The sequence below is a fragment of the Aquila chrysaetos genome, chromosome 16 (genome assembly GCF_900496995.4).
Source record: "Aquila chrysaetos chrysaetos chromosome 16, bAquChr1.4, whole genome shotgun sequence".
Lineage (NCBI taxonomy): Eukaryota > Metazoa > Chordata > Aves > Accipitriformes > Accipitridae > Aquila > Aquila chrysaetos.
The window spans coordinates 21,760,795-21,788,653 of NC_044019.1; the positions used below are offsets into that span (position 1 = coordinate 21,760,795).

General features: G+C 55.5%; 2 protein-coding genes across 21 annotated transcripts; both read left to right on the forward strand.

Moving 5' to 3' along the window:
* The first annotated feature begins 585 nt into the window (after window positions 1-585).
* On the forward strand, window positions 586-3,350 carry LOC115352101 (translation initiation factor IF-2-like). The gene is made up of 4 exons (XM_030039783.1): window positions 586-1,021; window positions 1,295-1,385; window positions 1,910-2,348; window positions 2,671-3,350. The coding sequence occupies exons 1-4, from the start codon at window positions 586-588 to the stop codon at window positions 2,866-2,868; spliced, it is 1,164 nt and encodes a 387-aa protein (XP_029895643.1). The 3' UTR covers window positions 2,869-3,350.
* PAX6 (paired box 6) lies at window positions 1,238-27,826 on the forward strand. Of its 20 annotated transcripts, none has more exons than XM_030038809.2 (15): window positions 1,238-1,385; window positions 5,637-5,751; window positions 8,345-8,487; window positions 12,039-12,115; window positions 12,454-12,508; window positions 15,320-15,450; window positions 16,337-16,378; window positions 16,472-16,687; window positions 17,259-17,424; window positions 21,923-22,081; window positions 22,924-23,006; window positions 23,259-23,409; window positions 23,532-23,647; window positions 25,713-25,863; window positions 26,724-27,826. In XM_030038809.2, exons 5-15 carry the CDS (start codon window positions 12,499-12,501, stop codon window positions 26,807-26,809), a joined length of 1,311 nt encoding a protein of 436 aa, XP_029894669.1. In that variant the 5' UTR covers window positions 1,238-1,385; window positions 5,637-5,751; window positions 8,345-8,487; window positions 12,039-12,115; window positions 12,454-12,498; the 3' UTR covers window positions 26,810-27,826. The 20 variants fall into 20 exon arrangements, with proteins under 20 accessions (XP_029894669.1, XP_029894673.1, XP_029894677.1 ...); XM_030038813.2 differs by having other exon boundaries at window positions 23,550-23,647; XM_030038817.2 differs by having other exon boundaries at window positions 16,472-16,486.
* The last annotated feature ends 33 nt before the right edge of the window (window positions 27,827-27,859 follow it).

Genomic DNA, 27,859 nt, shown 5'->3' on the forward strand with positions numbered 1-27,859 from the left:
TATTGACAGCCAGATAAGCAGGCGGGAGCCGTGGTGTTTCCAACGCTTCCCTGGAGGACCCTGCCGGGTTGCAGGGAGCCGCAAGACCCTTAATGGCAGCGGCTCCAAACGCGCCTCGAAACCCCTTCCTGGCAGCGCCGACGGCACCCCCCCCGACCCCCCCTCCGACCCCCGGGGCCGTCGCTACCTGCCAACGCGCGGGACTTACGCGGCCAGGCCGCCTAAGGAGAAAAGGGTCACCTGGGATCCGAGCACCCCGGGCTCCCTGTCCCGGTGGCGGCCGCCGGAGCCCGGCCCGCAGAGCCGGAGCAGGGGCCGGGGCCGGGCGAGCAGCCCCGCGGCACCCCTGTACCCCGCAAAGCCCTCTCCTCCTCCCCAGCCCCCCCCCCCGTCAAAGCCTGCTTCTAATGTGTCCGGCAGCCCCCGCCTCATCCCAGGCAGGCGGCAGGTTCGCGAAACATTTAAGTGCAGTTCAATAAAACTATCGGCGGGGGGGCGGCCCTCTTTACTGATAAATTATTTACCCTGACAAGTGTGTGCAAATAACGGCCTCGCTCCCTGCCTCTCTGATGGGAGAGCCTGCGGATGGCGAGAGCGGGGAGCCCGGGCAGGACCCGCCGGGCCCGGGTCACCCGCAGGGGCTCTCACGGCGCAGGCGGACCGCCGGGGCGACCCACGCGTGTCCCGGGCGCACCGCGGCCTGCCCCCTCCGTCTCGCAGGGGCTTGCATCCCGCTCCCCCGGGAGAGCTTCGGGCGGGCTTGGGGCGGCCACAGCGCGTCCGAGAAGCCGCAAGGGCTGGGCCGGGCTTTGGAGGTTTCTTTTGACCCACGCACGAGCGTCCCCCCTCGGAGAACGTTTCACAGGGGAAGAAGCCAAACCTCAGCCTAAACTTTGGCCTGGCAGGCCGGGGCCGGGGTCGGCTTGCGGACAGCGCCGCGGCTCAGGCGAGCCGTCGGGCCGCAGCCCCCGTTTGCCGGCCGGCAGGCAGCGGGAGGAGGCAGCAGCCCCCGCCGCTGCCCGTGGGGGGGGGAGCCCCGACCCGCGGCCCAGCCCCGGAGCGGGGCCGTACCGGGCCGGGCCGGGCCGTGCCCGCCGTCGGGGCGGGCGGTGTCCGGGCTCGCGTCGTCCGCGCTCGTGTCGCCTAAAATGTCTCATTAGCTAACTACTGTCCGCCGTGACGTCACCGGGGCGGCCCAGCCAATGGGGGAGGCGCTGGCGTGGATATTAAGGGAAAGTTAGTGCAAAGGCAGCACCCCTCTTTTGCTGTCATTGACATTTAAACTGGGTGGCAGGTTCTTGCGTGGAAATTGGCGACCGGAGCCGCCAGGTACCTCCTCCCGGCCGCGGGACCGCCGCGCCCGGGCCCTCCGCGCCCGCTGACAGGTAACGTCTCCGCACGCCCCCCCCCCTCACCCCCGGCCCCTTCGCCCCGACGCGGGGCCGCTTCCCTGCCGCCGGCCCGACGGGAGGGGCCGGGCGCCCCGAGCCCGGGTAGCCGGGCACCCCCCACCCCGCGGGGGGAACAGGCGAGGGGAGCGGGCTGGAGCCCCGCACAACAGGTGGGGGCGGGAGGGAGAGAAGGAGGGAGGGAGGGAGGGAGGGAGCGGCTCCGGCCGCTGCCCGCCCGTCGGAGCGGGGGGGGGGGCCGGGGCGGAGGGGGCGAGCCGCTTCCCAAACTTCCCCCCCGCGCGGGCGGTGCAGCCCCCTCCCCTCCCCTTCCCCCCGCCCCGTGACCCGGGCCCCGCTCCCTCGCCGTTACCCGTCTCAGGTGGCGGGGGCGGCCGCAGGTTACCGCGCCCGTCGGGGCGCCCGGCTCGGACCCCCCCACCCCCGGGCCCTGGAGCTGCAGGCTCGGGCCCCAGCCCCCCCCCCGGGCCGGCTGGACGGGGCGGGAGCGGGGCACGGAGGGTCCGGCGCGGCGGGCCCGCACGCCCCCGCGGAGGGGCGCGGAAAGGCGGGCTGGCGGCGGGACTGCGGCGAGGAGGGCTGTCGTCGGGGGGCCGCGTCCCAGCCGCCCTTCCCTGGGTAACGCCGGGGGCTCGCCGGTCGCGGCGGAGGCTCGGTCGCCCTGCTCGGGCGTGGGAAGGTCCGGTAGCCGAGAGGCGACCGTACCTCTTCAGCCCCCAAACGCCGGCTTGCCTTCCCAGCCCTAGGTGCCTCTGCTCGATCAGGGCGTCAGTGGGAGAGAGAGATACCCTAGAAAGGTGGCTCTTCCTCCGAAATAACACGAAACAAAATAACGGCGTAAAACCTAAAACACCGCTTACCTGTCCGCCAGCATCTCCAAATATTCCTTACGGTGCGTTAGCGGGAACGCTCCCTCTGATGCTTCACTATAATATACCGGTAAATGGACATTCTCCTTCAGTAATAAATCAAACACCATCTATCTCAGATCCTCCTCCCTAATTAGAGATGTTTATTGGAGATGGTGTTTATCCAGCTGTCATGCCGAGAAAAAGCTGTGACATAATTACCTCTGACCAGATAGTCTTTTATATGCATATCTCGCTGACATATAAAGCAATCGGTTTGCATTAAAAATGACAAGATCAAATGTTGATTTTCGCCGATATAATAATATTTCTGGTCATTAAATTACTGGAAATTCAACTTTCGGGCTCTCCGAATCGCGAACCTCGCGATTTAAACTTTTTTTTTTGTTTAGGATTTAAATGAGCGGCTCCACCAAAAGGATGGGCAGAGGGAAACAAACGTCCCCTGCAAAGTTGCCGCGATAAATCAAATATGCCAGCTAAAAGAAAGAGAGCCCTCGACCCCTCCGCCTAATAACACGGTTGACGTGAATCCGAGGAGTTTCTGTATCGCTTCCTCGTGGCTTGCCAAATTTAGGCTTTGCTGCTAATTCGGGAGGCCAGGAGAGCCCGAGGTGGGCGAGAGGCGAGAGCGGGACCCCCCCTTAACCGCGTTATTTTTAAACCCCGCACCTCGGCGGGGCCAGCGCGGTGCTGGTTCATTTGGTTTCGTGGCGTTGGCAGCGCCTGCGGAACCATCTGCGCGGGGCTGCGAGCGAGCCCTGATAAGCTCGGAATTACTCTGTAATTGAAAATATATTTTTGGGAAAGGCTGGTTTTACAAATATCAAGGGTGTAGGCTTTTGATCCTTTCTGCTGCCTGTGTTCTCCAGTTGCTAATAAAACTCGCATTGAGCTCCTTAGTGGCTTGATTAACAGGCAGATTAACTGTTACTGGGGTTTTGAACAGCTTGTCCCAATCAATAGCATTTAAAAAGCCCGTCAGGATGCGCTAAGCTTCCACCGCCCCCCCTCCTTCTTTTCTGAAGGCTTTTCGAGCGGGTCCGGTTGCATGACACTTTTCACATATATATAATCAAAGGCTTTCTCGTACAGAAAGATGTATGTTCGTCTTCCAGTTTCAGAGGGACTTCGGCAGGGTCCAGAAAGCCTTTTTTTATCCTGCCGCACAAAGCTGTGCCTTATGCAAAAGGCCAACATAAAAGAGGTTAAATCGATTCCAAACTTTTTGCAGATTGTTTATAAACTAGAAAAGCTCCACTTAACTCAGTGTCCTGTGCATTATAGGTTTCAAACACTGTCTCTACATATACAAATAGGCATTAAGTGTCCTGAAGGCAAAAGCATTGTAGTCTAAGACGTCAGGATTTGTGTATCTCTTCAGTTTTAGACCGAACTGGACAAGAGGACTTTAAGCGTTTTTCTGGGTATTAAAAAAGGTAGTTTGCAGCCCAGATATTAATACAACGAGACGATACTGGAGTCTCTAACTCAGCACTTTCTGCTTTCAACACCTAACAAAATACGAAAGGGAAGCAAACGCTGCTGTTTAACACAAATCAAAGCCCAGGCACGAGATCATGTAAAAAAGTGAAAATTATTTTAATTAGGAAAAACAAAACAAACAAAAAAAGCCTTGCCATATATAATAGTTACTTACCTTTTTTTTTTAACCTTTTTTTATTATGCCCATTTTTTTCTTTTTTTTTTTTGTTTGAAATAGTTAAAAAAAAGGGGGGGGGGGGGGGGAGGAAGAAAAAACAGATGCAGAAAAATGCTAGTTACAATAATCCTGTGCGGATTTTAAAGTAGAAATCTTCAAAGGGTGTCTAAGTCCATGCCGAGCGCCACGGCCGGGGCCGCGGGGTCCCACGGCCTCGGGGTCCCACGGCACACCTCGGGCGGGCGCGGGTGCCGCCGGCGCAGCCCTCGCCCGTGGAAAGGCGGGGGGGGGCGGTCTGCGCTTGCAGGAGGGCAGGGCTTTTGGGAAGGGGTAACGCGAAGCACCTCACAGCAGTGCTTCTCCTCCCGCCTAATTAAAAAGGCGAGCGGAGCATTTTTAAAAGTCGAAAAATCACTTTTCTGAAAAAAAAAAAGAAAAAAGAAAATAATAATAAAAAAAAAAACCAAACCCAGAAAAAATAGAAGGAAAAGGAGAAACAGGCCGGTCGGGCGGGGAGGGCGGCAGCCTTCTCGGAAGGGCGAGCGGCGGCTGGAAAGCTGCTAGGTAAAAAAAAGGGGAAAAGAAAAAGAAAAGCAAGCATTTCCTTTGGAGGTATCCAGGCTCGGCGGTCCCGGCAAGTCCTGCTTCCCCTGGCCGGGCACCGCTGGCCGGGGAGCGCTGGGGCTGGGGGCGAGGGGGCGTCGGGGAGGGCGCGGCGGCCGGGGCCGGGCGGGCTGCCCGCTCCTCCGGGGGGGCGGGCAAGGGGTAACCGGGGCGGAGGCGGCGGTGGGGCCGGGCCGAGGCCGGGGCCGGGGCCGGTCCCGCGTAGTCCCCTCGGCGCCCGCCGCCGCCGCCGCCGCCGCGGGCGGAGGTAAAATGGCGGCGCGGAGCCGGGCCGGACCCCGCGGAGCTCCGAGCCGGGACAGAGCCGGCTCCGGCGGGACGCGACGGGGCGGGCGGCGCGGCACGGCACGGCACGGCACCGCGGCACGGCACCGCGCCGCTGCGCGCACACGCGCGCACCGCCACTCCGCGCGCACCCACGCGCGCGTGCAGACACGCGCGGCCCCGGCGGCCCGCCCCGCTCCTCTTTCTTCCTCTTAACTTTCGCTCGGGGCTCCCGCTCCACCGGTGCCCCCCCCCCCCGCCGCCCCCCCGTGACGTCACCGGCGTTCACCCCTGCCCTCCCCTCCCTCCCCTCCCTGCCCGGGTATTTTTTTTTTTTTTTTTCGGCTGGGGGGGGGGGACGACACACACACGTTAAAAGTTTTTTTGGGGGGGAGGGAACACAAAGCCCGCTGCGCCCGAGGGGAAAATAGCAACAAGATTACGGCTGCTTTATTCTGGCGAGGAGGCGTAAGAAGGTGCTAATCCAAGGGATGGCTAATTGAGAGCTTGTAAAAATGATATTCGCCTGCGATTTCGGACAAAGTGGTTTCGCTCTTTTCCCCCTTTAACGCCCCGTGGACGAGAGTAAAAAAATTTCGCTCATTTGCTAGAGAGGGAGTGCAACAGGAAAAAAAAACCCAAACAAAAAAAAAAAAAAGGCAAGAGAAAAAAAAGACCAAATCAAAACCCGCGGACACGACTGACTTCACTCCAGAGAAAGGACTAGACCCCAGCTTTTAAAATCCCTTTGGAGCCTCCGAGATTCGTGCGAGCTTCCAAACGGCAGCCTCTTTCTCTCGCCTGCAGGATGCGTGCGGCGGGACGCCCGGCCTCGGCCACCGGCAACTAGGAGGGCAGGCGGGCTCCTTCGCGGGACGGCTCGCCGGGACTCACCCTGGAGGGCGAGACGAGCGGGACATCGGTTCGTACTCTGGTTTGGCCCTTCTTTCCGTTCGCTTTTGCGGCTCTGAAAGATCCCCTCGGCGCCCCTGAAACGATGCTCGGCCACGGGCAGGTTCGCTCAGTGGCAGCTGATACTTTGGAAAGTTTGGGGGAGGAGGAGATGAGGCGAGCGCGGGGAAGAGGGGGCTGCCGGGGGAGGGGGGTCCTGCCCATGCCCCTAGTTTTGGCAGAGCCCCCCCCCCCCCCGGGGTGCCCCGCAGCCCCACGGCCGGGCTCCCCCGCTCCTGCTCTGCCTTACCTTCAGGGGAGATCCCATCACACCCAAACGCTCCCGTACGTCCATCGCGATACTCGGCTCCGTTTCTATAAATATGCATGACTCGGAGGGGGGGGGGGAAATAAAACCAACCCCGCAGGTTGCCTTAGGCCTGGACGAGGCGGCAAGAGCCTCGCCGGGGAGCGGGGAGCGGCCCCCCGGCCCCTCGCCGCTGCAGGTGGGGCCGGCCGGGTCCCGGGGCCGGACCGGCGGCGGCTCTCCCTTCCCCGCAGCCTCCGCGGAAAGATTTTGCTCGGCCCGTTGCCGGCTTCCAGGCAGGGCCGGGGAGAGGCTGCCCGCCTCAGCCCCTGCCTCCCAGGGCCTCCCCGCCGGGCGCCGAACGGGGGTGGCCATCGCGGCACCCCGGCGTCGGGGGAAGGGGAAGGGAAGGAAGGGAAGGGGAAGAAGGGAAGCGAGCGGCGGAGGGGCAGGCAGCAGTCTCTTAAGAGCCCATTTTGTGCTATTAGGGAGCTGTGGCAGCTTCTCGGCGGGACCGGGGATGACAGTGCATGACGGCCGGGCAGCCCATTATCCCGCTCCCATTGAGGCGCCCTTTCACTCACATGCAAACTCCTTGGCAGAGTCGTTTGTCTCCTCATTGTACTTTATTTAAGAATGCAATGGTTGTCAGGGCTCTTATTCAATTTCAAGATACTTTATTGATGAGCTTTGACTTTTAGCACTTTTCACATGTCAAGAGAAGTCAAGTGTATGCGGCTACGACTTCATTTTATGCTTTGCGCGTTCATACTCTCCACTTACCGCGGTGGCTCTTGGAATTTCTTTTTCCTGTCTCTTCTTCTTCCCTTTCTTTCCCCCAAGCCTTTTTTTTTTTTTTCTTTTCCCTTCCCTGTGCAGACCCCCCCCCCCCCCCCCCCCCCCCCCGGGACCACTCGCCATAACCGATTGGGACACCCTGAGCTCGGACTGGTGCTCCCAGTGTAACCTTAAATGCATGCGCTGAGGGGTTGCTTTAGGGTTTACTGAGGTGTGTCTTAATAGTCCGGCATTCAACAAATGTACTTGTGGTGTGTGGTCAGAGCAGCAAAGTCATTTACTTACTTTCCCCCTTGAGTTTCTGGCAGCCAGTGAAGGGGCTCCCTTTTGCAAAAGGGGGGGGGGGGGGGGGAAGCCCCTTCAGCGGCCGGGCACAAAGCGGCTGCACTGCCCAGAGCCCGGCCGCTGCCCGCCGGACCCCCACTCCCCGCCCCCCTCCCCGCCAAGCTCCTCCGTGGTGTCTTAAAAAAAAAAAAAAAAAAAAAAAAAAAAAAAAAAAAAAAGCACAAACCAGCCCGGCAGCCCTTAGTCAACAAATGGCACGTGGGAGAAGTTTGTGAGTGTTTGGTAAAGGACTCTTCAGGGCCTTTCACAAGAGCCCTCAATACACAAAGTAAATGGTGTATTTGCTCTGTTCTCTCCCGGCCGGGCAGAGCCTCCCGCTCCCCGGCGCCGGGAGCGGGGAAGGGGGGCTGCCGGCCTCGGGGAGCTCCGGGCGATTCACCGCTGACAAAGCCCCTGTCTCCCAAATATTTATGTCTTTACCATTTGAATGTTATTTTCCCCTTATCTCCATTGTCGGACTGGAGCGAACTGTTTAAATGCAAATTGACCTTTCCCCCCCCCCCCCTCCTCCTCCTCCTCCGCCGCCACCCCCCCTCCCGCCTGCCCCCCTCCCCCAGCCCGACCTGAAAACGCGCCGGTCCCCGGGGCCCGGCTCGCAGGCGGCGCGGGGGGAAGGCCCGGCTCGGAGGCGGCGGGGCCCGGCGGTGGCGGCGGAGCCCGGGGCCCGGCTGCCGGCTCCCGGGGCCGGGCGGCGGGCGCGGATGGGGAGCGAGGAGCGGGGAGCCGGGCCCAGCGCATTCATATTCAAACGGCTGGGCCAATTGAGCCGTGCCGGGCGTCGGGCGGCCAATCGGCGTCGGGGAGGCGCTGGCGTTGCTTTGCATAAAGCAATATTTTGTGTGGGAGCGAGGGGAGCATTTGCATGTTGCGGAGTGATTAGTGGGTTTGAAAAGCCAGCCCCGGCTCGGCCGCATTTCCCGCTCTGGTTAAGGCGCAGGGAGGAAGTGTTTTGCTGGAAGATGATGACAGAGGTCAGGCTTTGCTAATGGGCCAGTGAAGAGCAGTGGAGGCGAGGCAGAGACCAAGGCACACATACATTAATACACTTGAACCATCACCAATCAGCATAGGTGTGCTCTGTCTCTCTCTCCCCACTTCACTCACACACTCTTTTATCTCTCGCTCTCCAGTCACTGACAGCCCATTTTATTGTCAATCTCTGTCTCCTTCCCAGGAATTCAAGATCACACAACCAGCAGCTTCAGTGGAGAAAAACTATTTTGCTGGCAACTCTTTTTAAAGCACCATCATTTCAAATCAGTGCGCTCTTAAACTGTTGACAGGAGCTTTGACAACAAGACAGGATGCCTCATAAAGGTGAGTCTGCTCATTTCTTCTCCCAACTTCTCCCTCCTTGCATTTTAATATTTAGGCAGGGCTCTCGCTCTCTCCTCCTCTCTCTCGCTCGCTCTCTTTCTCTCTCTCTCTCATATTCCCATTTGCATTCCGGAGAGCTTCCCAGGGAACTTTCCAGCCCAGGAGCTCACAAACTTTCTGCCTTTCACATAAGCCCGTGTCCTCTGGAAAAGCTAAAGCATCTGACTCGGAAACCAATGCCAACACCAGCAGCAGTTAATTCCCACGCAGCCTTTGCCGGGCAGGGAGACCGCGAGCGCCGGTGTCCGTGTCGCCGATGCTGCCGGTACCCCGGCTCGGAGGGGCGGCGGGGCAGGAGCCCGGCCCGGATCGGGGCCGTTCCCGCAGACCTGGGCGGCCGCCCGCGGCGACAAGCACGGCCCCGACCCGGCCCGGGCTCCGGCCCCACGCCACGCCGCGTGGGAGGGAGGGAAGCGGCGCCTCGTTGCCCCGGGGGCGGCCCCGTCCGCGGCTTCTGCTTTGTGTTCCCGCGGTCTCGCTTAGGGAAGGATCACCCGTGATCGTGGGGAAAAAGAGGGAGCGAGCGGCCGCGAGAGTTGCGGGGGGAGGGGGGGGGGGAGAAGGAAAAAAAAAAAAAAAATCGCATCCTAGGCCAAGTCAGCTCCCAGGCGCGGTACAGGCGGGGAGCTGAGCGGAGCTGAAGGGCTGTCAGCTTTAATCAGCCACCCGGGGATCTTCCCAACTTGTCCCCAGTGCCGGCAACTTTCCCAGCTCCGGCGAGGGAGAAGCGCCGGGGGCGCGGAGCTGCCCGCCCCGCGCACCGCGGGCCCCGCCGGGCGCCCCCGCACCGCCCCGTCCCGCCTCGGCACCGGGGCGCGCCGTGGTCCGGGTGTGGGGAATTTTTTTGCTGCCTTTTTAAATCGATATGCCTTGAAAATATTTTTTTTTCTCTTAAAAAAAAACAAAACAAAACAAACTAATCTCGCTTATTTCTGCAAGAGCCACGCAATCGCCCCTTTGATCCCCCCGTCCTGCGATCCCCCACTATAGCAAAGCCTTTTTTTCTTTTTTTAAGAAGTTGCAAACTCTTCGCCGTGGAAAAAAAAAAAAAAAAGATTTGCTCCTGGGAAGGGCAACAATAAACTTGATTCTTTTTCCCCTCGCAAGTGCAATTGGAAAAAAAAAAATCTGGATTTGAATTTAACCTTGTAACGCTTTGCACGGAGGTGTTACATGGACGCGCAGAGCAGGAATAATTTCTGGAAAGTTTAAAAACAAACTTTCTCGAACGGTTAAATGTACCTGGCAGAGGCTGTTTTGGAAAACGACAACAACGTCCTAGAGAAGAAAAGTGACTGCTGCTTCTCCATCTTAGGGACATAAAATAATAAAAGTGGCCCTTGACAATAAATGTTTATAGCTGCTGACCTTTACCAACGCCTAATCGCAAACCGATTCGTTTTTATCTTTTTCTCATTTGCCCCGAGAACGCGAAACTTTGTCATCTTAACGTCTAATTACGGTTTCACCGGGAGAGGGGAAAAAAAATGCTATCCGCCATCAGATTGTAGCAGGATTTCGAGATTAAAAACCAACTTGCAGATTAGGCCCGGCCTATGAGGACACGGCGACCCGCGTTGCCTTCCTCGCCGGGGAGCTGGCCGTGTCCCGCCGGCCGGGACGCGGGTGTCCGCAGGTCCCTGCGGGGGAGCAGCGAATTCGGGCTACGGCAGGAGAAGGCGATTTTGCGATCGCGTTGCTTCGGGGTGCGGGTCCGCCGAGGCTCGCCGGGGGATGCCGGGCCGGTTGCTGGAGGCGTTAGAGAGTTGCTGAGCAGAACCGCAGCTCCCTTGCCCCGCACCTCCTCTTACCTTGCTGAAGCACTTGGCTACCCTCGCCCTCTATTGTAAAACGCTTTCGGCTGTGTTTGGGGTTTGGTTTGGGTTTGGTTTGTGGCTTTTTTTTTTTTTTTTCCCCTCTCCCTCCCCCCCCCCCCCCCCCCTTCTTTTAAATCCACTCATTGTCATTTCTGCGGTCCGTGCTGGCAGAGCTGAGGGCTGGAAGTTTAATGGTGGCTTTCTGGATGGCTTCCTTAACCCCGTAGGCCCCACGTTTATGAGTTGCGCGTGAAATATGTGAGGAAATTGTGTCTGAAGAAGTGGGTTTCCCCTTCGGTGTGTGTCTATGCAGACGTGTTTGGTGTATTAAAGGGATGGCTTCACGTTCAGTTCAGCTGAAGGAGATATCGCCACGTCTCCATTGAAGTAGTACAGTGTAGCTTGCTCTGCTGCTAATCAGGTAGCTCTCCAAAGAGCAGTAAATATTTACCAGTTAAAGTCTTCATGCTGCGAGAAAGTACTTGTTTGATGTTTATTTTTATGGATTTAAGATTACTAAAAGCTACTTAATAAATTATACCATGGCCAGTCCTGAATGGGGAAACGTGCCTCTTTGAATTCTCCATCATATGCAGGAAGAGTAAAATTAATATTCATTATAGGCGCAAAAGAAAGAGAATGAGTATTTTTAGGCGAAAAAAAAGGGAAAGAAAATGAAGGCTGCGACTATTTCATTATTTTACCTCCTTTTTTTTAGCAACCCCCTTGAATGGGCTCTTTATTGTAATTGTCCCTCCCCAATTGAGCACCCCACTGAGCTGTTGTATCTTTTTACAACCCCTAACAACTCGCACCAGTAACACAATTACCGCCAGATATTTATAACGAGAAATTACTTTTCCATTTTCACCCGCGACGATTTCAAATAAATACATGGGGACGCATAAATAAATAAATAAGTGGCCCGGGGGGGGGGGGGGGAGAGGGAAGGAGGGAGGGAGGGAAGGTGGCGAGAGGAGGAGAGAGGGAGCAGGGGAGGGAGGGAGGGAGCGGGGGCGGGGGGGGGGCGAGAAAAAAAGGCGCTGGGGACTGTCCAGGCGCTGGGTCAAGGCAGGCACTAATGAAGGGAGAAGGGGCTTGTTTCTCTGCTCTTTGTAAGTTGGAGGGTTGTTGGTCCGTTGAGTTGGGAAGCTGCGCGGCCGGTTAAGGAGCCTGGGTTTCTGCACTCGGGGTTTGGGTAGAGGAGCAGAATGGAGGCCATTGTTCGCTTTCTGTAGGCTTTGTTTAACAGTTCTCACCCCCTCCTGTTCTTACTTTTTAAAGCAGTGAGGCGAGGTAGACAGCGTGTGTCACAGTACAGTGAAAAAGGGGAAGATCTAAAGACCAAAAAAGAAGTTAATCACAAGACGGGGAGTTTGGGGGAGAAAAAGTTGCTAGTGCCGCGGGGAAAAAAAAAAAAAACCCAACAAAAAACTCGAGGAAATACCCGGAGGTAAAAATGGAGCCCCGCTCCCAGCACGCAGGGCAGCCGGCGGAGGGTGTCCCGTCCCCCCCCCGACCCACCCCCCCGCCGGTGCCCGCGCAGCCCCCGCGCAGCTCCGCCCGCCCCGCTCCGCTCCGCTCCGCTCCCCCCGGCCCGCGTCCTGCCCAGCACGGCACACCTTCCCCGCGTCGCTCCGCACTTTTTAATGTACTTCTTCTGCTTTGTCCTAGAGGGAAGACTTTAACTAGTGACACGCAGATGTGCGAGTCCCTAAATTGTATGAGAGGACAGTCCACCCCGCTTTCAGGCAAGTTTAAAAACATGACTTCGGACTCTCTTTGTGATTGTTGTCGCTCCACTTAATACACCACCTCAGCGAAGGGCACTAACGACGAGGCAATACGCCACCTGCATGCAATTAAAACGAGAAACCACTTGGCGGGTTGCTTTTCTTAATTTTTTTTCCCCGCGTGTTAGGGATACATATGTACATTTTTGCCTTGAGGTGTTAAAGCCCCCAAATCCTTAAAGTAATCGGGGGAAGACGCCCAAGGATAACAAAGTAAGCCCGTGAGATATTAGCCTCTCTGCAGCTTAACCGTGTGCACTACCTCCCCTGATTAACGCCTATTTTATCACTGATAGACTGCTATAGGCGAGCCCCGTGGGATACTGCTCTATCAGCCCAACATGCAGAACAGTAAGTGACTCCGCGCCCCTTCGCGGCCGCGGAGGGGCAGGCGGGGGCGGCCGCGGGCGCGCAGGAGCGGGCAGGCAGCCCGGGGCCGGGGGCTCGCTTCGGGGCGGGGGCGGGAGGCGGCTCCGCCGGGCGCGGTGGTCCTTGCGCGGCCGGGGAGCATCGCCCGCCCCGTCGGGGCGCGGGTACCGCCGCGGAAGGGGCCGGGAGCGCTGTCACGGCTCCCGGAGCTTGCCCGGTTCGTGGCCCAGGCCCTGGCGTGTGTCCCTACCCGCTCCGCAGTGGGAGTTGGGCAGGAAAAAGCCGCCACCGTGCTAGGTGCAGTTCCCCCGCCACCTCCCGGGTTTATTTGCTTCCCGATTCGGATGTCTTTTTTTTTTGCGGATCGTTTCTTATTTTCTCGTTGTTGTTGGCCTTTTTTGTCGCCGTTGCTGATGTTGTTTAAGACCTCGCCGATGGGCCTGCGCGCCTCTCGGTGGGGAAAGAGCTTGCACAACGCGGGAGCGCACGGACCCGCAAGGCGGGCGCGGTGGCTGGCGAGAAGCGGCCTCTCCTTGCGCGCCGGCGGAAGGGGCTGCGCGGAGGTGGGGGGGGGACGGACGGACAGGGGGTGAGGTCCTAGGCAGCCCGGAGCAGGCCCCATCTCCCCGGGACGCGGATCTTCCGCTGGGGCGGACTCCGCGCAGGAGCGCGGCGGGGTTGCGCGACCTCGCAAAATCGCGACGACCGTCGCGATTTTGCGAGGTCGCGCAACCCCGCCGCGCTCCTGCGCGGGGGGCGCGCTGGTCTTGCGCGGGTAGCGGCGGCGAGGAGCGCAGGCCGGTCGGCCCCCACCCCCTTAGATCGCTTAATAAGTTGTGTCCCCCCCCCGTGCGAGGAGCATCAGGAAAACCCCAGGTTTCCGTGGTTTCTCTGAAAACCTCGGGTGGAGCCGGTTGTTTGTTTTGGTGGCGGGTTGGTTTGTTTTTTTTATTTTTTTTTTTTTTTTTTCCCTGGGGCCGCTGCGTGCCTGTCCCTGCGATGTATTTTCATTTATCTGGAGAAAAAACTGAGCCTCGGCAGCCCGGGGAGGGTGTTACCTGCGCCTGGCAGGGCCGGCGGCGGCTGCCCTTGGCCGTGGCGTGCCGAGGGTTTATGGTAATGGGGGAATGCCTTCACTCGGCCGTTTGGGATCGCCACTGCAAAACGCAGAAAAGATATCATTCGGGTGAAGCCTTTATTTTGTTTAAAGGTCGCGGCGGGCTCTTCAGGCTTTGTGTTAATAACTCCTGGGTGTATATGGTGCAGAGCATCCAAATTGACACCATATGTTTTCCTATTAGATGACTAGCAATAGAATACAAGGCGCATAATCATTGCCACTGGGCGAGATCTACACCGCTCTCCAGGGAAATTATATAATGATTAAGGCTTAACCTTTTAAGTGAAACTTTGATTTTGCTTTCCCCGCTGCCATTTTTTATGTCGGCGAGCGTCCCTCCCTCAAACGGGCTCCCCGCACGCACGGACGGGGACGGGGACGGGGGGGGGCGGAGGGCTGCGACGAGGGACGGGGGGGGGGGGACGACGGGGATGATGATGATGGGGAAGGGGGGGGGGGGGGCCGCCGAGGGACTGCGCCCCCCGGCCGCCCCCCGCCGCCCGGAGCCGGCCCGCCCGGCGGGGCGCAGGCGGGGAGGGACGCGGGGCTCCTCTCCCCGCGGTGGGAAGCGCGGGTCGCGACGCCGGCCGCGCTGCCGGGCCGGGGCGGCAAATTCCCCAGCCCCGATGTCACTTTGAATCCATTGCGCGGGGAGCGCGTCCCCTCGGTTGTGTCCGCGCAGGGCCCCCGGCTACCTCAAACCGCAGCCTCCCTCGGAGGGAGAGCGCGTAGAGTTCAATCTAGTCTGAGTGATATCCAAATGCGGACAGAAAGGGTCGTTTTATCATGCTACTATTTGTCGTGACGATGCAATTTTCAAAAGCAGAGTACTGTCATAAAGTGACACGCCTGCCACAAGTGCTCCAACTGATCTTTTCAATTAGCCTTCCATGCATGATCCGGGGCGACTTCCGCCTATTTCCAGAAATTAAGCTCAAACTTGACGTGCAGCTAGTTTTATTTTAAAGACAAATGTCAGAGAGGCTCATCATATTTTCCCCCTCTTCTATATTTGGAGCTTATTTATTGCTAAGAAGCCTGGGCTCTTGGAGTCAATTTATCAGGAGGCTCCAAAGAGAGGAGAGCGGAGAGCGCGTAGAGCAGAGCTTCTCCAGGGAGCCTTCCTCCAAAGCCTGGAGCTTCAGGTTGGGCACTGGCGAGGCAGCCCCTCGCTTTGCTTTTGGCGAAGCGAGCTGCGGCTGTGCGGATGCAGGCAGGCTTGGCTGGGCTTGGGGTTGGCTTGGGGTTTGGGTTGGGTTTTTTTTTTTTTTCCTCTGGTGGGGAGGGAAAAAAAAAAAAAAAAAAAAAAAAAAAGGAGGCAAAGCAAGGAAGCGAGCCAAGGCGATCCAGCCCGGAATATTCGGGGCTTTTGGGTTGGGTTTGGGGGTTCGCCGCTGCCGCGGGTTTTGCAGACGGGGAGCGGCGGGCGAAGGCGCCTTTCGGAGCCGCCGTGGCTCCCGGGGAGCGGCGGGCGAGGCCGGGGCCGGGGCCGGTGGCGGCGGCGGCCCCTGAGCGGGCGGAGCGGATGGGAGCGGCGGTGCTGCGCGGCGCTGCGCGGCGGGGCGCGGAGGGGAGCGGAGCGGCGCGCTCGCTCTCTCGCTCTCTCTGTCTGTCCGCGGGCTGTGGGCGGGCGGGAGCGGAGGGTGCTATGGTGGGCGCTGTGCTTCCCGCAGGTCACAGCGGCGTGAACCAGCTCGGCGGGGTGTTCGTCAACGGGAGGCCGCTGCCCGACTCCACGCGGCAGAAGATCGTGGAACTCGCTCACAGCGGCGCCCGGCCCTGCGACATCTCCCGGATCCTGCAGGTGAAGGCGGCGGCACCCCCCGTCCTCCCACCGCTCCGCTCCGCTCCAGAGCCGCTTTGTCCACCGCTGGCCGCCAAGGCGCTAATTGCCGACCCCCCCCACACCCACCCACCCACCATCACCGCCACCACCACCCGCCTTCCAGCCTAATAAAACGATCCATCTGCTTATCTCGATTGCTGCTGCAAATAGACCTTGCTACGCGTGTATCTCTCTCTCTCTCCCTTTAAAAAGCTTTTAAATTTTTTTTTTTTGTTGGTTCCCCTTTATTTCCATCCGGTGATAACCTGCACTCTCGTTACAGTTAGTTCGCTGTAATAAACTGAATTATACGGCTCGGCATAATTTCAGTTTCCTCTCCTTCCTCCCTTCCCCCCGTATTTACTTATGATTTTGTGAGATCTGTATGCATTTGGCGTGGCTTACTGCTTTTTTTGTTTTTACCTTTTTTTTTCTTCCAAAAAGCGGAAAAAAAAAAAAAAAAGCGAAAAAAAAAAAAAAAAAGAAACCCCCTCAAAGCCACGCTGTTTTAGCCCGGAATCTGTCTTTACAGACACTAACGCGATCTGGCGCAGCTCAGGGGTACTTTGTAAATGTAGGTCTTGCTAACCCCTCACTCACCCTGTCCCCCGCAAGTACTCTGTCTAAGAGCAGTGAGGACGATGGAGACTAGTCTGGCTTAGGTATTGTTCGCATTTAAGGCGTATTTTAACATTGATACTAAAAGAATTACGTTTTGACCAGATTTTTTTTTTCTCTTCCAAATGTTTTTAAAGTATCACTTTTGTAGAGGGTAGGGCCACGAATGTAATTTTTTTTTTTAAAGAAAAAAAAAGACTCTCTAAGTAAGTTCTCATACCATTTAAGGTATATTTTTGTGTTATAGACCCATGCAGATGCAAAAGTCCAAGTGCTGGACAATCAAAACGTAAGCTTGTCATTGTTTAATGCATACTTAAACAATTTTATTTTTGTCTTGAAATTATTAATAATGTGATTTTCTGTCCGCTTCCCTATCCAGGTGTCGAATGGATGTGTGAGTAAAATTTTGGGCAGGTATTACGAAACTGGCTCCATCAGACCCAGGGCAATCGGAGGTAGTAAACCGAGAGTAGCGACTCCAGAAGTTGTAAGCAAAATAGCGCAGTATAAACGAGAGTGCCCCTCCATCTTTGCGTGGGAGATTCGAGACAGATTACTATCAGAGGGGGTCTGTACCAACGATAATATACCCAGTGTAAGTTCATGAAAAAAACCTTCCTGTGTGCTGTGTACAATGCTGGGTAGCCGTAGCGAGCCTCTGCTTCCTTTGTTTTGATATCAGATGAGAGGATAGCAGGTTCACATCATTTGCATGTGGCAGGGTCAGACGCATTTTTTCATACAGAATCTGACAAATGCCTTTAAGGAGGGGGAAAAAAAATATATAAAAACATGCGGGTCACCCCTGCGCCTGGCGCCTCAGGACTGCGAGCATCAGTCGAAGCCATCACTCTGGTTTTGCAGGGTTGGGTTTGGGGCTTTTTTTTTTTTTTTTTGGCTTTTTTTTTTTTCTCCCCCCCCCCCCCCCCCGTGGTTTGTTTGTTTGTTTGCACCACCACCAGCAGTAAGCGAGTCGGGGCGGCTGGGACACGGCGGTACGGGGCGGCCGCAGCGCGCAGCCGGCGCTCGGGGAAGCCCTGACTTGCGCCCAGGTCGAGCCGCCCGCAGCGCGGAGGGGGCGCGGAGGGAGCGCGGAGGTTGCGCGGGTGGCTCGCGGGGAGCGCGCTACCGCACTACCATTGCCTTTCCTGTCCTTTGCCTTCCAGGTGTCGTCGATAAACAGAGTCCTACGCAACCTGGCTAGCGAAAAGCAACAGATGGGTGCCGACGGGATGTACGACAAGCTAAGGATGCTGAACGGGCAGACGGGGACCTGGGGCACCCGGCCCGGCTGGTACCCCGGCACCTCGGTACCCGGGCAGCCCGCCCAAGGTAAGGGACGGCCCGGCCCGGCTCGGCTCGGCCTCCCCCGGCGGAGGCGGCCCCGCCGCGGGTGCCCCTCGCCCCCTCCCCGCCCGCCGCCGCCGCCGCCGTGCCGAGGGCGGTGGGCGATTTTCTCCGGAGAGTGACCGAGGGCGGCCGCGGGCAGGTGGGCGGCGGGGACCGGCGGCCGGGCGGCCTTCCAGCCCCGGTGCCGGTGCCGGTGCCGGCGGCCGGCAGGGCAGGGCAGGGCAGGGCAGGGCGGCCCGGGAGCCGCCGCTGCCAGAGCCGCGGGGCCGGCGGCCGGGCGGGCTCCGGGGCCGGTCCTGAAGGTCGCCCATCAGCCCGGTAATGAGGGCTCCTGCTCCCCGGCCCGGCCGCCTTCCCGCGCCGGGGTCTGCAAAGCCGGGGAGATCGGTAACTATCTCCGTAGGGCTGATTATAGTTCCTCCTCAATGGACCCGAAACAACTTTGTAAATATAGGAAACTGTTTATCCTGAAGATTAATAGGTATTTGTTGTAGGCATGACAAGGGGATAATATGAAGGATAATGGGATGTTACGTTACATACTTAAGATGGTTAATGGCTTCTTTTTGAATACGGGCTCTGTTGAGGCTCGGCTCTCTCCCTGGCTGTGGTCATTCCTTTAGAAGAGGTGTCTATATACAACAACCTGCTTTTTGTTTTCACCCCGCGAGGAAAAAAAATCGGTAACAGTGTGCGGAATATCTGGTACAAAGGATGTTTCTGTCACACGCAAGAATTTGTTATGGGAACAATTCTGTCGCTATGTAATTGCTCATTAGAGATCGTTTTGTTTCTCATTAAGGCGACATGAATAAGCGTCTAGTTGAAGGAGACAGCTGTAGAAATGTTCCACAGGAGACCTCTGGACACGATATGGCACCGCTTGCCAATTAGACATGTCAGTTTTAAGAGAAGAAAACAATCTATGAAGGACACTAGAAAGATAGAGCGGAGCCCTCGCTTCCCCCCACCCCCGCTTCGGTGTGGGTGGGGGGTTTTTTTGGTCGTTTTGGCTTTTCGTTTGCTTTTGCCCGATGTCCCCCCTCGGACCCCACCGGCTCGCCCCTACCTGCGGGGCTGCCCCTGCCCCGCTGCCGGCATCCCGGGCCGGGCCGGGGCCGGCCGCCCGGCGTCGGGGCTCCCCCGCCTTCCTTCTGTGCCCCGCACCCGAGAGCCAACCCGCGGAGCGGTGCGCGGCGGAGGGGAGCGCACTTTCCGCCCGTGCGGCTCCAAACGGCCCGGGCGCCCTCCGTTCCCGACGGTGGCTGGTTTTTTCTTTTTTTTTTTTTTTTTTGTTAGAAAAGGCGTTAAATGGAGAAATTTAGGCTGCCCCCCCCCCCCCCCCGCCTGCCCTCCCCGCCGCAGAGTCGGCGGGCCCAGCTCCGCGCGGTTTGCGCGGGTGCGGTGCGGGCGCACCTGGGGCCGGGCGGCCCTCGGCCGCCCCAGCGCTGCGGCGGAGGCTCCTGTGTCTGGGGGGGGGGGGCGTGGGGGGGGTCGGTGGAGCTGCTGGGGGCTTGCGGTGACCCCTCCCCGCGGCGTGGGGGTGAGCGCAGTTTCCGCGGGGCAGCAGGAGCGTGTCGGGGCGGGGGGAGCCCGTTCCCCAGTTGTAACCGAAATAAAAAGAGGCGCGGAGCGGCGCGGAGCGGCTCGGGCCGGGGGTGCGTGTGTGAGCGGGCAGGAGAGGCGAGGGGGAGGCAGGCAGGCACTTAAAGCATCCGCATGGCAAAATTAAAATTAATAAAATGGATTTCCTCTGGAATATTCATGCTCCCTCTGATGTTTTTCCCTTGCAGGGGTATGTTGCTGGATTTTAAGAGTCCATTACTCAAAAAGCATAAGGCGAGGTTAGGTCTCAGAGGGGTACAAATATGGTCTCAATCTGATAAACGCCATGCAGCAGTGAATAAAATAATGGATACATGAGGGCTGACAGAACAAAAAGAGACATCTCTATCCGGGAGAAATTCTCCAGTGATTTAGTGGTTTTAGGGATCACCGAGACACTGTTTCTTATCTCCCCCCCCCCCCCCCTTATGAGACTAAAGCCTTCTATAGGATTTAGACACTTTCTCTTTCAACAGATGCTACAATGTTTTGATCCCAGCTCTATAGCTGAGAGGTGCCGCAATTGGTTTGCTATCTTTTTTTGCTTGTTTTCCGCCTCACTGATTAAGACACTAAGAAACTAAGGAATGATTTTATTTCCCAGCGTCTTTTTTTTTTTTTTTTTTTTTTTTTTTTTTTTTCCAGGAAACAAATCCTATACCCAGCGTCAGATGGTCTGGCTATAGGATAATAGGGACGGACATTCACTCGCTTTCTTACGGATTAGGTCTGGAAGGTGGAACAGCCCTATTGAGATCGCTCCTTTTAGGGTTTTTTTTTTTAAAAAAACAACTCAAAAAGCGGGTTGGGGGGGGCTTCTAAAAGGAAGATCTCTCAACTGTCCGGCGCGGGGGTTTTAAATGGTCATACGCGAGTTTGGGTGAAACTTTTCGCTGGCTCAAAGCTTTGGGGGCAGATGGGGAGCGCCCGGAGACGAGGTTGCAAAAAAAAAAAAAAAAAAAAAGTGACTTCAAAAGTTTGAAAATAAGCGGGGGGGGGCGCCGGGTTCGGGCTGGCGCTGGGGAGGGCGGGCGCGGCCCCGCGGGTCCCCCCCCCCGCTCCCCGGCGGAGGCCGGGCGCGCTGCCCAGCCAGCCCCGACGGCGCGGCGGCAGGGACCGGCCGGCCCGGCGGCCTGCGAGAGCCGGCCGTCCCCGCCGCCTTCGGGCGGCTCCCCCGCCTCCCCTCGGCCCCCCCCCCCCCCCCCCCCCCCCCCGCTCCGTGCCCGGTCCGCGGCGGTGCGGGCGGTGCGGACAGTGATGGATGAGGGCGGTGGCGGAGGTTAGACGGCGGCCCCCGCGGCGGGCGGGCGCGGCCCCCGGCGCTGCCACCAGCGCTTGGCAGGGCGGCTGCCCCGCCGCCGCCGCCTTCCCCGGGCCGGGCGGCTTTGTGTCGGGCCTGAAAGGCGGCCCCCCCCCGGCCCCCCCGGCTATTCACCCGCCGCCGGTCGCCTCAATGGGGCTGCGGCCGCCCATATGGTGACCACGGCCGCTGAATCCCCGTGTTTAAATGGGGGAGAAAGTTCGGGTTTTAAAACATTTCAAAGTGGTTGAAAGGGTCCCACCAGATCCTGTCACAATCCCCCCCGAGCTTTGAAGGCCGGGGCCATTGTTCGCCGATTATAAATGATATTACTTTAAAGTCGATTTCCCACAATATTTAAAGGATGTAGCGGGAGCGTCGCTCTTTATTTTTGGCGTAACTTTTCAAGGGAATTAGCATAAGCAGCCCGTGCGTCCCTCGTCCCGTCTCCCCCTTTATGCGACATCAAAACGCCTCGAAAAATATGCTTTGAAAGGAGAGGGAGAGCTAATTTAGGGACGACGACTTCTCCGCCTCGACAGAAAGGTCCGCTTCTCCCGCCCGCGGCGGCCTGCGGCGCCCGCAGAGCCCCGCAAAGCCGGCCGGACCCGGGACGCGTCCTTGCGACCGCCCGAAAGCGGAGCACGGTGAAACTTTGCCCCTGCTTACTGCCAGAAATTACATCCAAAGTGGTGGAAATGCCCTAATTAAGAATGTACCGCTTAAATGATATGCCAAACGTTCAGCTGCAGAAGAGCGTATTTAGCTAGTTAGTGAACTCGCTACTATTTCTTTTAAAATTACATGTTAAAATTTTAAAAGAAATCTTACTTTTCTCTGGTGCAACACATTACAAAGAATGGACAGTCCTTTTATCTAAATATAAAATTCCATTTTCAGCAATTATAGCCTGTTCTTGGTGATGATATAATTACAGCTGTGCTCAGTAATAGGTGTCAAGGCAATGCACACTCATACAATAGTTGAATAAAACTGCAGAACAATGCAGGCACTTCTAAATTCACAACCTTTAAAATGAAATTGACTGTGCAGAATTCAAATAAAAACTGGATAAATATTTTTTAAAAAAGATTACAAGCTTGGTTTGGTTTCTTAATAGCATTTTCTGCAAACCTATCAACATCTAATTGATTAGATAGGAATTACTGATTATAGATAATCTGAAATACCGAACAGCACTATTTTAAATATAGCAATAGGTAAATAAATGCAGCAGGCAGAGGAGACTGCCATGGCACTTCGGCAGCGATTCACGGAAAGAATCGCTTTCAGGGGAAAGTATTTTTATGCGGGTTTTATTCCAGAGGAAAAACAAAATGAAATTAAGACCAGGCGATCGCAATTCCTCATCTCCGATGTTTACGATAACGCTGGAAACTGAGATGTTTCCCTGTTACCCGTGTCATTAGCACAACGTTGCTTTGATACCCGAGACGTTTTTAAGGGAGGGTGTCAGCAAACATGGCCGAACTTGTTTCCAATCGCGTTATTTCTCCGATAGGGATCTTAAAACAAGGGTACCTGCGTTTCACTTTCCGACTCTCGGTTCTGCAGATGGCTGTCCACAACAGGAGGGAGGAGGGGAAAACACCAACTCCATCAGCTCTAATGGAGAAGATTCAGATGAGGCCCAAATGAGACTCCAGCTGAAAAGAAAGCTGCAGAGAAATAGGACATCCTTTACCCAAGAGCAAATCGAAGCCCTTGAGAAAGGTGAGTGACATTTTCCTAGGCCTGGAGCGGGAGAGAAGAGCAAAGCGTGCCCCGGCTATATTAAGAGCTGAACGGAAGCATGGCATTCACGTGCCTTATATATATATACGTATATTTTTTAAGTCCGTGGCTCCCTCCGTGCTCTTTTATTCAGTGAGCTCCAAATATTCATCGATGGCCGCGACAGGCACCCAAAAGCCGTTAAAAGGCTTTCAAAGGGAAGGTACTCAGGGCACGGGTCATACCGAAACATCGTTACGCTCTGGGCCGCTCTCACCGGGGACAAATTTCCTCCCGCCGACCGTGCCGCGTCCCCGGCCGGGCCGCGCTGCCGTACGCCGGGAAGGCGAGGGCGGGCAGCTGGGGCCGGCAGCAGCCCTCCGTGCCTGGCCCCACGGTCGCTCCCCGTCCCCAGCGCTGCCGCTGCCTGGGGCTGGGAGCAGGTGCCCTTTTCCCTGGCCGGCCCGGGCGCACCTCGCCTCTGACCCGCTGCGGATCTTTGTTCTTGTTTTCTGCTGTTATTCGGCGACGTGCCATTTCACTTCTCGGTGACAGGGTCAGAGCTGCCTTGGGGACCCCCTCAGCGGAGGCAGAAGCCCTCACTGCTTCTCGAAGGATGCAGCATGGCGCCCAAGCCTGCCTACCCCCTTAGCGATATTCCCCAGCAGGCAAGGCGTCCTCCTTCCTAACACACACACACACACACACGGAAAGCTCAGCTTTGCCTATACAGCGATGTTTCTTGAGAGCATTTAGAGCATAGGCAGCGCAGGAACGACTCTGACTTTACAGTCGGCCACATTAACTCTTTGCAAATAACGCAACCGTATTTCCTTCTGCAGAATTTGAGAGGACCCACTATCCCGATGTGTTTGCAAGGGAGAGACTAGCTGCTAAAATAGACCTGCCTGAAGCAAGGATACAGGTACTGAGTTGCTGTGCAATTATGACTATTATTATGTTTGCTATTACTATTCTAGTTTTGTTATTCCTGGCTTCTCAAAGCACAGGGCAGCCCCTATTTACTCTCCTCCTTCAGGAAAGTAATGGCAGCTGGGGTCTGCTTTTGCGCGCTGCTTTGCTACGCTGCAAGCCAGCTTTCTACCAGCACGGCCTTGAGTTATGTGGGGGAGGTCCTTGTAAGCTCATTCACGTCTCTCAAACGCTGTATTTTCAGGTGTGGTTTTCTAACAGAAGGGCCAAGTGGAGAAGGGAAGAGAAGCTGAGGAACCAGCGGAGACAAGCCAGCAACACTCCCAGCCACATTCCCATCAGTAGTAGTTTCAGCACAAGCGTTTACCAGCCGATCCCGCAACCGACCACCCCCGGTAATGCCACCAACCCGCTCACCTTCCTCCATCCTCTTGGGAAAATGAGACTCTGAGACTGTGTCGCCAATTGTAATTGTGGTTAAACTAATGTGTCCGTCTATCTGTCTATTCTATTATAGTTTCCTCTTTCACATCAGGTTCCATGTTGGGCAGAACGGACACGGCGCTCACAAACACGTACAGCGCGCTGCCGCCCATGCCTAGTTTCACCATGGCCAACAACCTGCCTATGCAAGTAAGTCCGGCGCCGGCGCCGCGACACGACGCTCCCTCGGGACTCGGCAGCCCCTGGGGCGTGCGGGAGCGCGGGTGGGGACCCTTCCTCCGCAGGGCGGGGGAGTTACGGACCCAAACCACGCTGCAGGGAAACCGGCAGCAAAGGCTTCCCCAGCGTCTGAAAAGATGCCCTATTTGGGAGAATCACAAGGGAAAGGGCACTGTAAGGCCCGGTGCTCAACAAGCACTTTTCCTGAATCTTAAAAAAGAAAGATTCTCAAATTTACAAGGCAACAAATCTGGGATGAAAAAAACCTTTTCGGAAAAAAACCACGGTTAACCTATGGAACTCACTGGTGCAGTATTGTGGAAATTGCTGCCCGAATAAGCTGCTGGAGGGATCCGACCTTCTCGGTGTAGGTAATGTGGCGGCAGCACATTAGGAACACCTGAGAGAGGGAAGGATGTGATTAGCATCAGTGGTTATGCCAGCTAAGCCAGAATTGCAAGAGCTGTCAATCCTCATGCCTGAAAGCATTAGCTGATCACCAGCTGGGTTAGGAAGAAATCTATTCCTTTGGGGTCTGTTTCTATAGACCTTTCAGATGCAAAATTCCTCCTTTTTTAATGGTGGGGTTGGCCTAGGAAGGTGCTGGCCAATTACGGGAGTTTTACAGCTTTGTCTGAGGCACACAGCATTGACCACTGCTGGAGACAGGCGAGCAGATTAGAGAGCCTGACTCCTTCGCTGCGGCAATTACTATGTTACTAATTGCTGAACCAAAATTAACCAAATAAAGTTAGAGTCTCGCAAGTCCGCGGAAAGAAATGACGTTGGCTAGGTCGCTATTTCGTGACGTTGGAGGCCGGCGGTGCCGTTCCCGGCAGCGGGCTGAGAGCAGATGACAAAAGATCAAAAGGCTGATACAGGAGGGGACCCTTGGGAAAGCAGGAGGCCCCTGATTCACTGCCAGGCTCCTGGGCAGGGACCTGGCATGTGTGAGCCGCTCTGGAAAGTCCTGCCTACGTGGCCACCACGATGTGATGGCCACGCGATGTCGGAGCGGGAGATTTGGCAGCCGAACCGTCGGCATCTCTCTGCGGATGCGCGGTGTGTTGCTGGTTCTCCCAGAGCACAGCGTGAGCGCTTAAGCGAGCGAGGCTGTCAGTATTTTCGGAGACGGCGTGTCAGGGACGTGCAGACGGAGGAAATATGTGCAGACGTGTCGAGTCTCGTGCGCTTGGAGCGGGAATTACTCATCCTGCCTCCTGCCCCCCCCCAGTGCCTCCCCATGTTGCGGCTGCAGCGGTCCCCACTCCCCCAGCACCCCAGAGCGGGGTCCCTCCCCGGCACCGTGTCATCCCTCACCCCCCGCCCCCAGCTGCTCTCCCCCCCCGGCAGATAGGATTTTAGGGGTTGGAGTTTAGGTAAATGGAGATGTCTGGTCTCCTGGGATGCTGCTGGCATGGGCTTGGGGTGACTGTGGCTCTGGTGGGGGATCAACACACACGGATGCGTTGGGTTTGGGGTCACCGAGGCTCTGAAGGGGGACCAACGTACGTCACCCCGAACCCACACATCATCCGTGCGTCTGTGCAACACGCTTGCAGGTGCAGGACCAGCCCGTGTGCCTCAGTGGAGTAATTTTTAGTTACGCCCCTGATAGTTTTTAGCTACATCACCAAACGCGACATAAGATGCCAGCCCTGTCTCTGGCTGCAAATGGCATGAGACATCTTTCTTCTACGTAAGACCAAACAAGGGCAGCGCTCAGGCTTTACTTCCTTGGCTTAGGTGTGCAACACCTTCGTTAGCATCTAGATGGAGGGATCTGCTCGCCAAGCGCGTCTGAAAAGCCACCGGTGACCGTCCATGTTGTTTCTGTAGACCAAGAACCTCTGGGAAGAGGCTGCTTGGTTGAGCTCCTAAATAGGGCTTTCCACCTAGTTCCCCGAATTTGAAACTGAAGCTTGTTTTTGCTTGTGCACGCTGCTTCTGAGGGCTGGCACATCCCTCCAGAAGAGCGTAACGCCATGTTTACCTCGGCCGATACTTAACGCTCTTTTGTCCTTTGCTCTCATAGCCCCCGGTACCCAGCCAGACCTCCTCCTACTCTTGCATGCTGCCCACCAGTCCATCGGTGAATGGACGGAGCTATGATACATACACCCCTCCTCACATGCAGACACACATGAACAGCCAGCCGATGGGCACCTCTGGCACCACTTCCACAGGTGAGTGGCCCCGCGCTCCCCCCGCCTTTCTGCCAGCGCGGCTTCCTCGCTCCGGCCGTCGGGTTTTTCGCATGCGTTCGCTGGGAGAAGTCTCTCCCCATCGCCGGGAGAGGTCTTTCCGTCGGGTTTAGCAGCTGCCGAACCGTGCAGAAGATGAAAATGTATAACCTCGCGGGCTAGAGCAGAAAGTCTGATTTTTAAGCTGCTGCTGGAGGGGTAGCTGAAAGACAGCTGATTAACAGAGGTGGTGTTTGAATAGTGGTACAGTGGAAAGCTCTTCACGAGGCCCTCGTCCCGCAAAATCTTCCCTGTATAATTAATTTCTAGAGCAGCATTTATTTCACAGTTAGATTTCAGCAGAGATACACCTGTGAAGTTAAGTGTACGTGAAAGTGTTTGCGGGACCGGGTGTGTTTTTACCATGTCTGTGTCAGAGGCTATTTTTTGCTAAAGATTTGAAGTTATCGAAAAGGCAGGTAACCTGTAGAAATACTAACCTATGCATAAGAAGGCAGAACAGGGTAAAAAAGGGCAAGTGTCAGCGTAAGCAGGAGCAAGCCAGACACATTTGAAAAGAATAGAAATGTTCAGTGTATTTTGGGCTGAATTCCCAACCGATACAAATGAGCCGAGGCTCTGGCATTTATCTCAAAGCATGACAGTTTATTTATAACAACAAATCAGTGAGATGTGCATAGGTTTTTAAAATATACCCCCCACCCCCCACCTGATTCTGCAGGCTGCTAGATGGTGCGATTTAATACTTACTGGAATACAAGCACATATCTGTGAAACTGTAAAGCAAAAATTGTGATATGCATAGAAAAACTAAAATATCCATTTTCCCCCTCAATTTTCAGGTCTCATTTCCCCTGGAGTGTCAGTTCCAGTTCAAGTTCCTGGCAGTGAACCTGATATGTCTCAATACTGGCCAAGATTACAGTAAAACATGTGTTAATTCCGTAAATGACTATATGGACAACAGTTGGATGTTCAGCAGTATTTTATAAAGGAAGAATGGCTCTCAGAGTACTTCTGTACTGCAACTGTGCCCTATGCTGTAACACATGGAAAAGACTTTCACATGGACCTTTGTACACTGAAGGCATTATATCAGTTGGAACAAATCTTCATTTTGGTATCCAAACTTTTATTCATTTTGGTGTATTATTTGTAAATGGGCATTTGTATGTTATAATGAAAAAAAAAAAGAACAATGTAGACTGGATGGATGTTTGATCTGTGTTGGTCATGAAGTTGTTTAAAAAAAAAAAAGAAAAGGAAAAAAAAAAAGAAGCCATGATCAACAAGCTTTGCCACGAATTTTAAGAGTTTTATCAAGATATATCGAATACTTCTACCAATCTGTTCATAGATTATGGATTGACGTTCCAAGTTTGTATCATTCCATTGCATATAATTAAACCTGGAACAATACGCACTAGATTTATGTAAGAAAAATATCTGTTGGTATTTCCAAAGGTTGTTAACGGCTGAAGCTATGTGCAAACAGGGGTTAAGAGAGAACTTCGATGAAGAAAAGAGTTTGATAGATAAAAGGTAGATTGTGTCTTCGATATAATCCAATTTGTTTTATGTCGAAATGTAAGTATTTGTCTTCCCTAGAAATCTCCCAGAATGATTTCTATAATAAAGTTAATTTCATTTATATTTGACAAGAATATTCTATAGATGTTTTATACACATTTTCATGCATCATACGTTTCTTTTTGGTCGGCAAAAGTTAATTGTTCTTAGATATAGTTGTACTACTGTTCACAGTCCAATCATTTTTGTGCATCTAGAATTCATTCCTAATCAATTAAAAGTGCTTGCAAGAGTTTTAAACTTAAGTGTTTTGAAGTTGTTCACAACTACATATCAAAATTAACCATTGTTGATTGTAAAAACCATGCCAAAGCCTTTGTATTTCCTTTATTATACTATTTTCTTTTTAACCTTATAGTGTGGTGTTGCAAATTTTGTTACTGTGTTA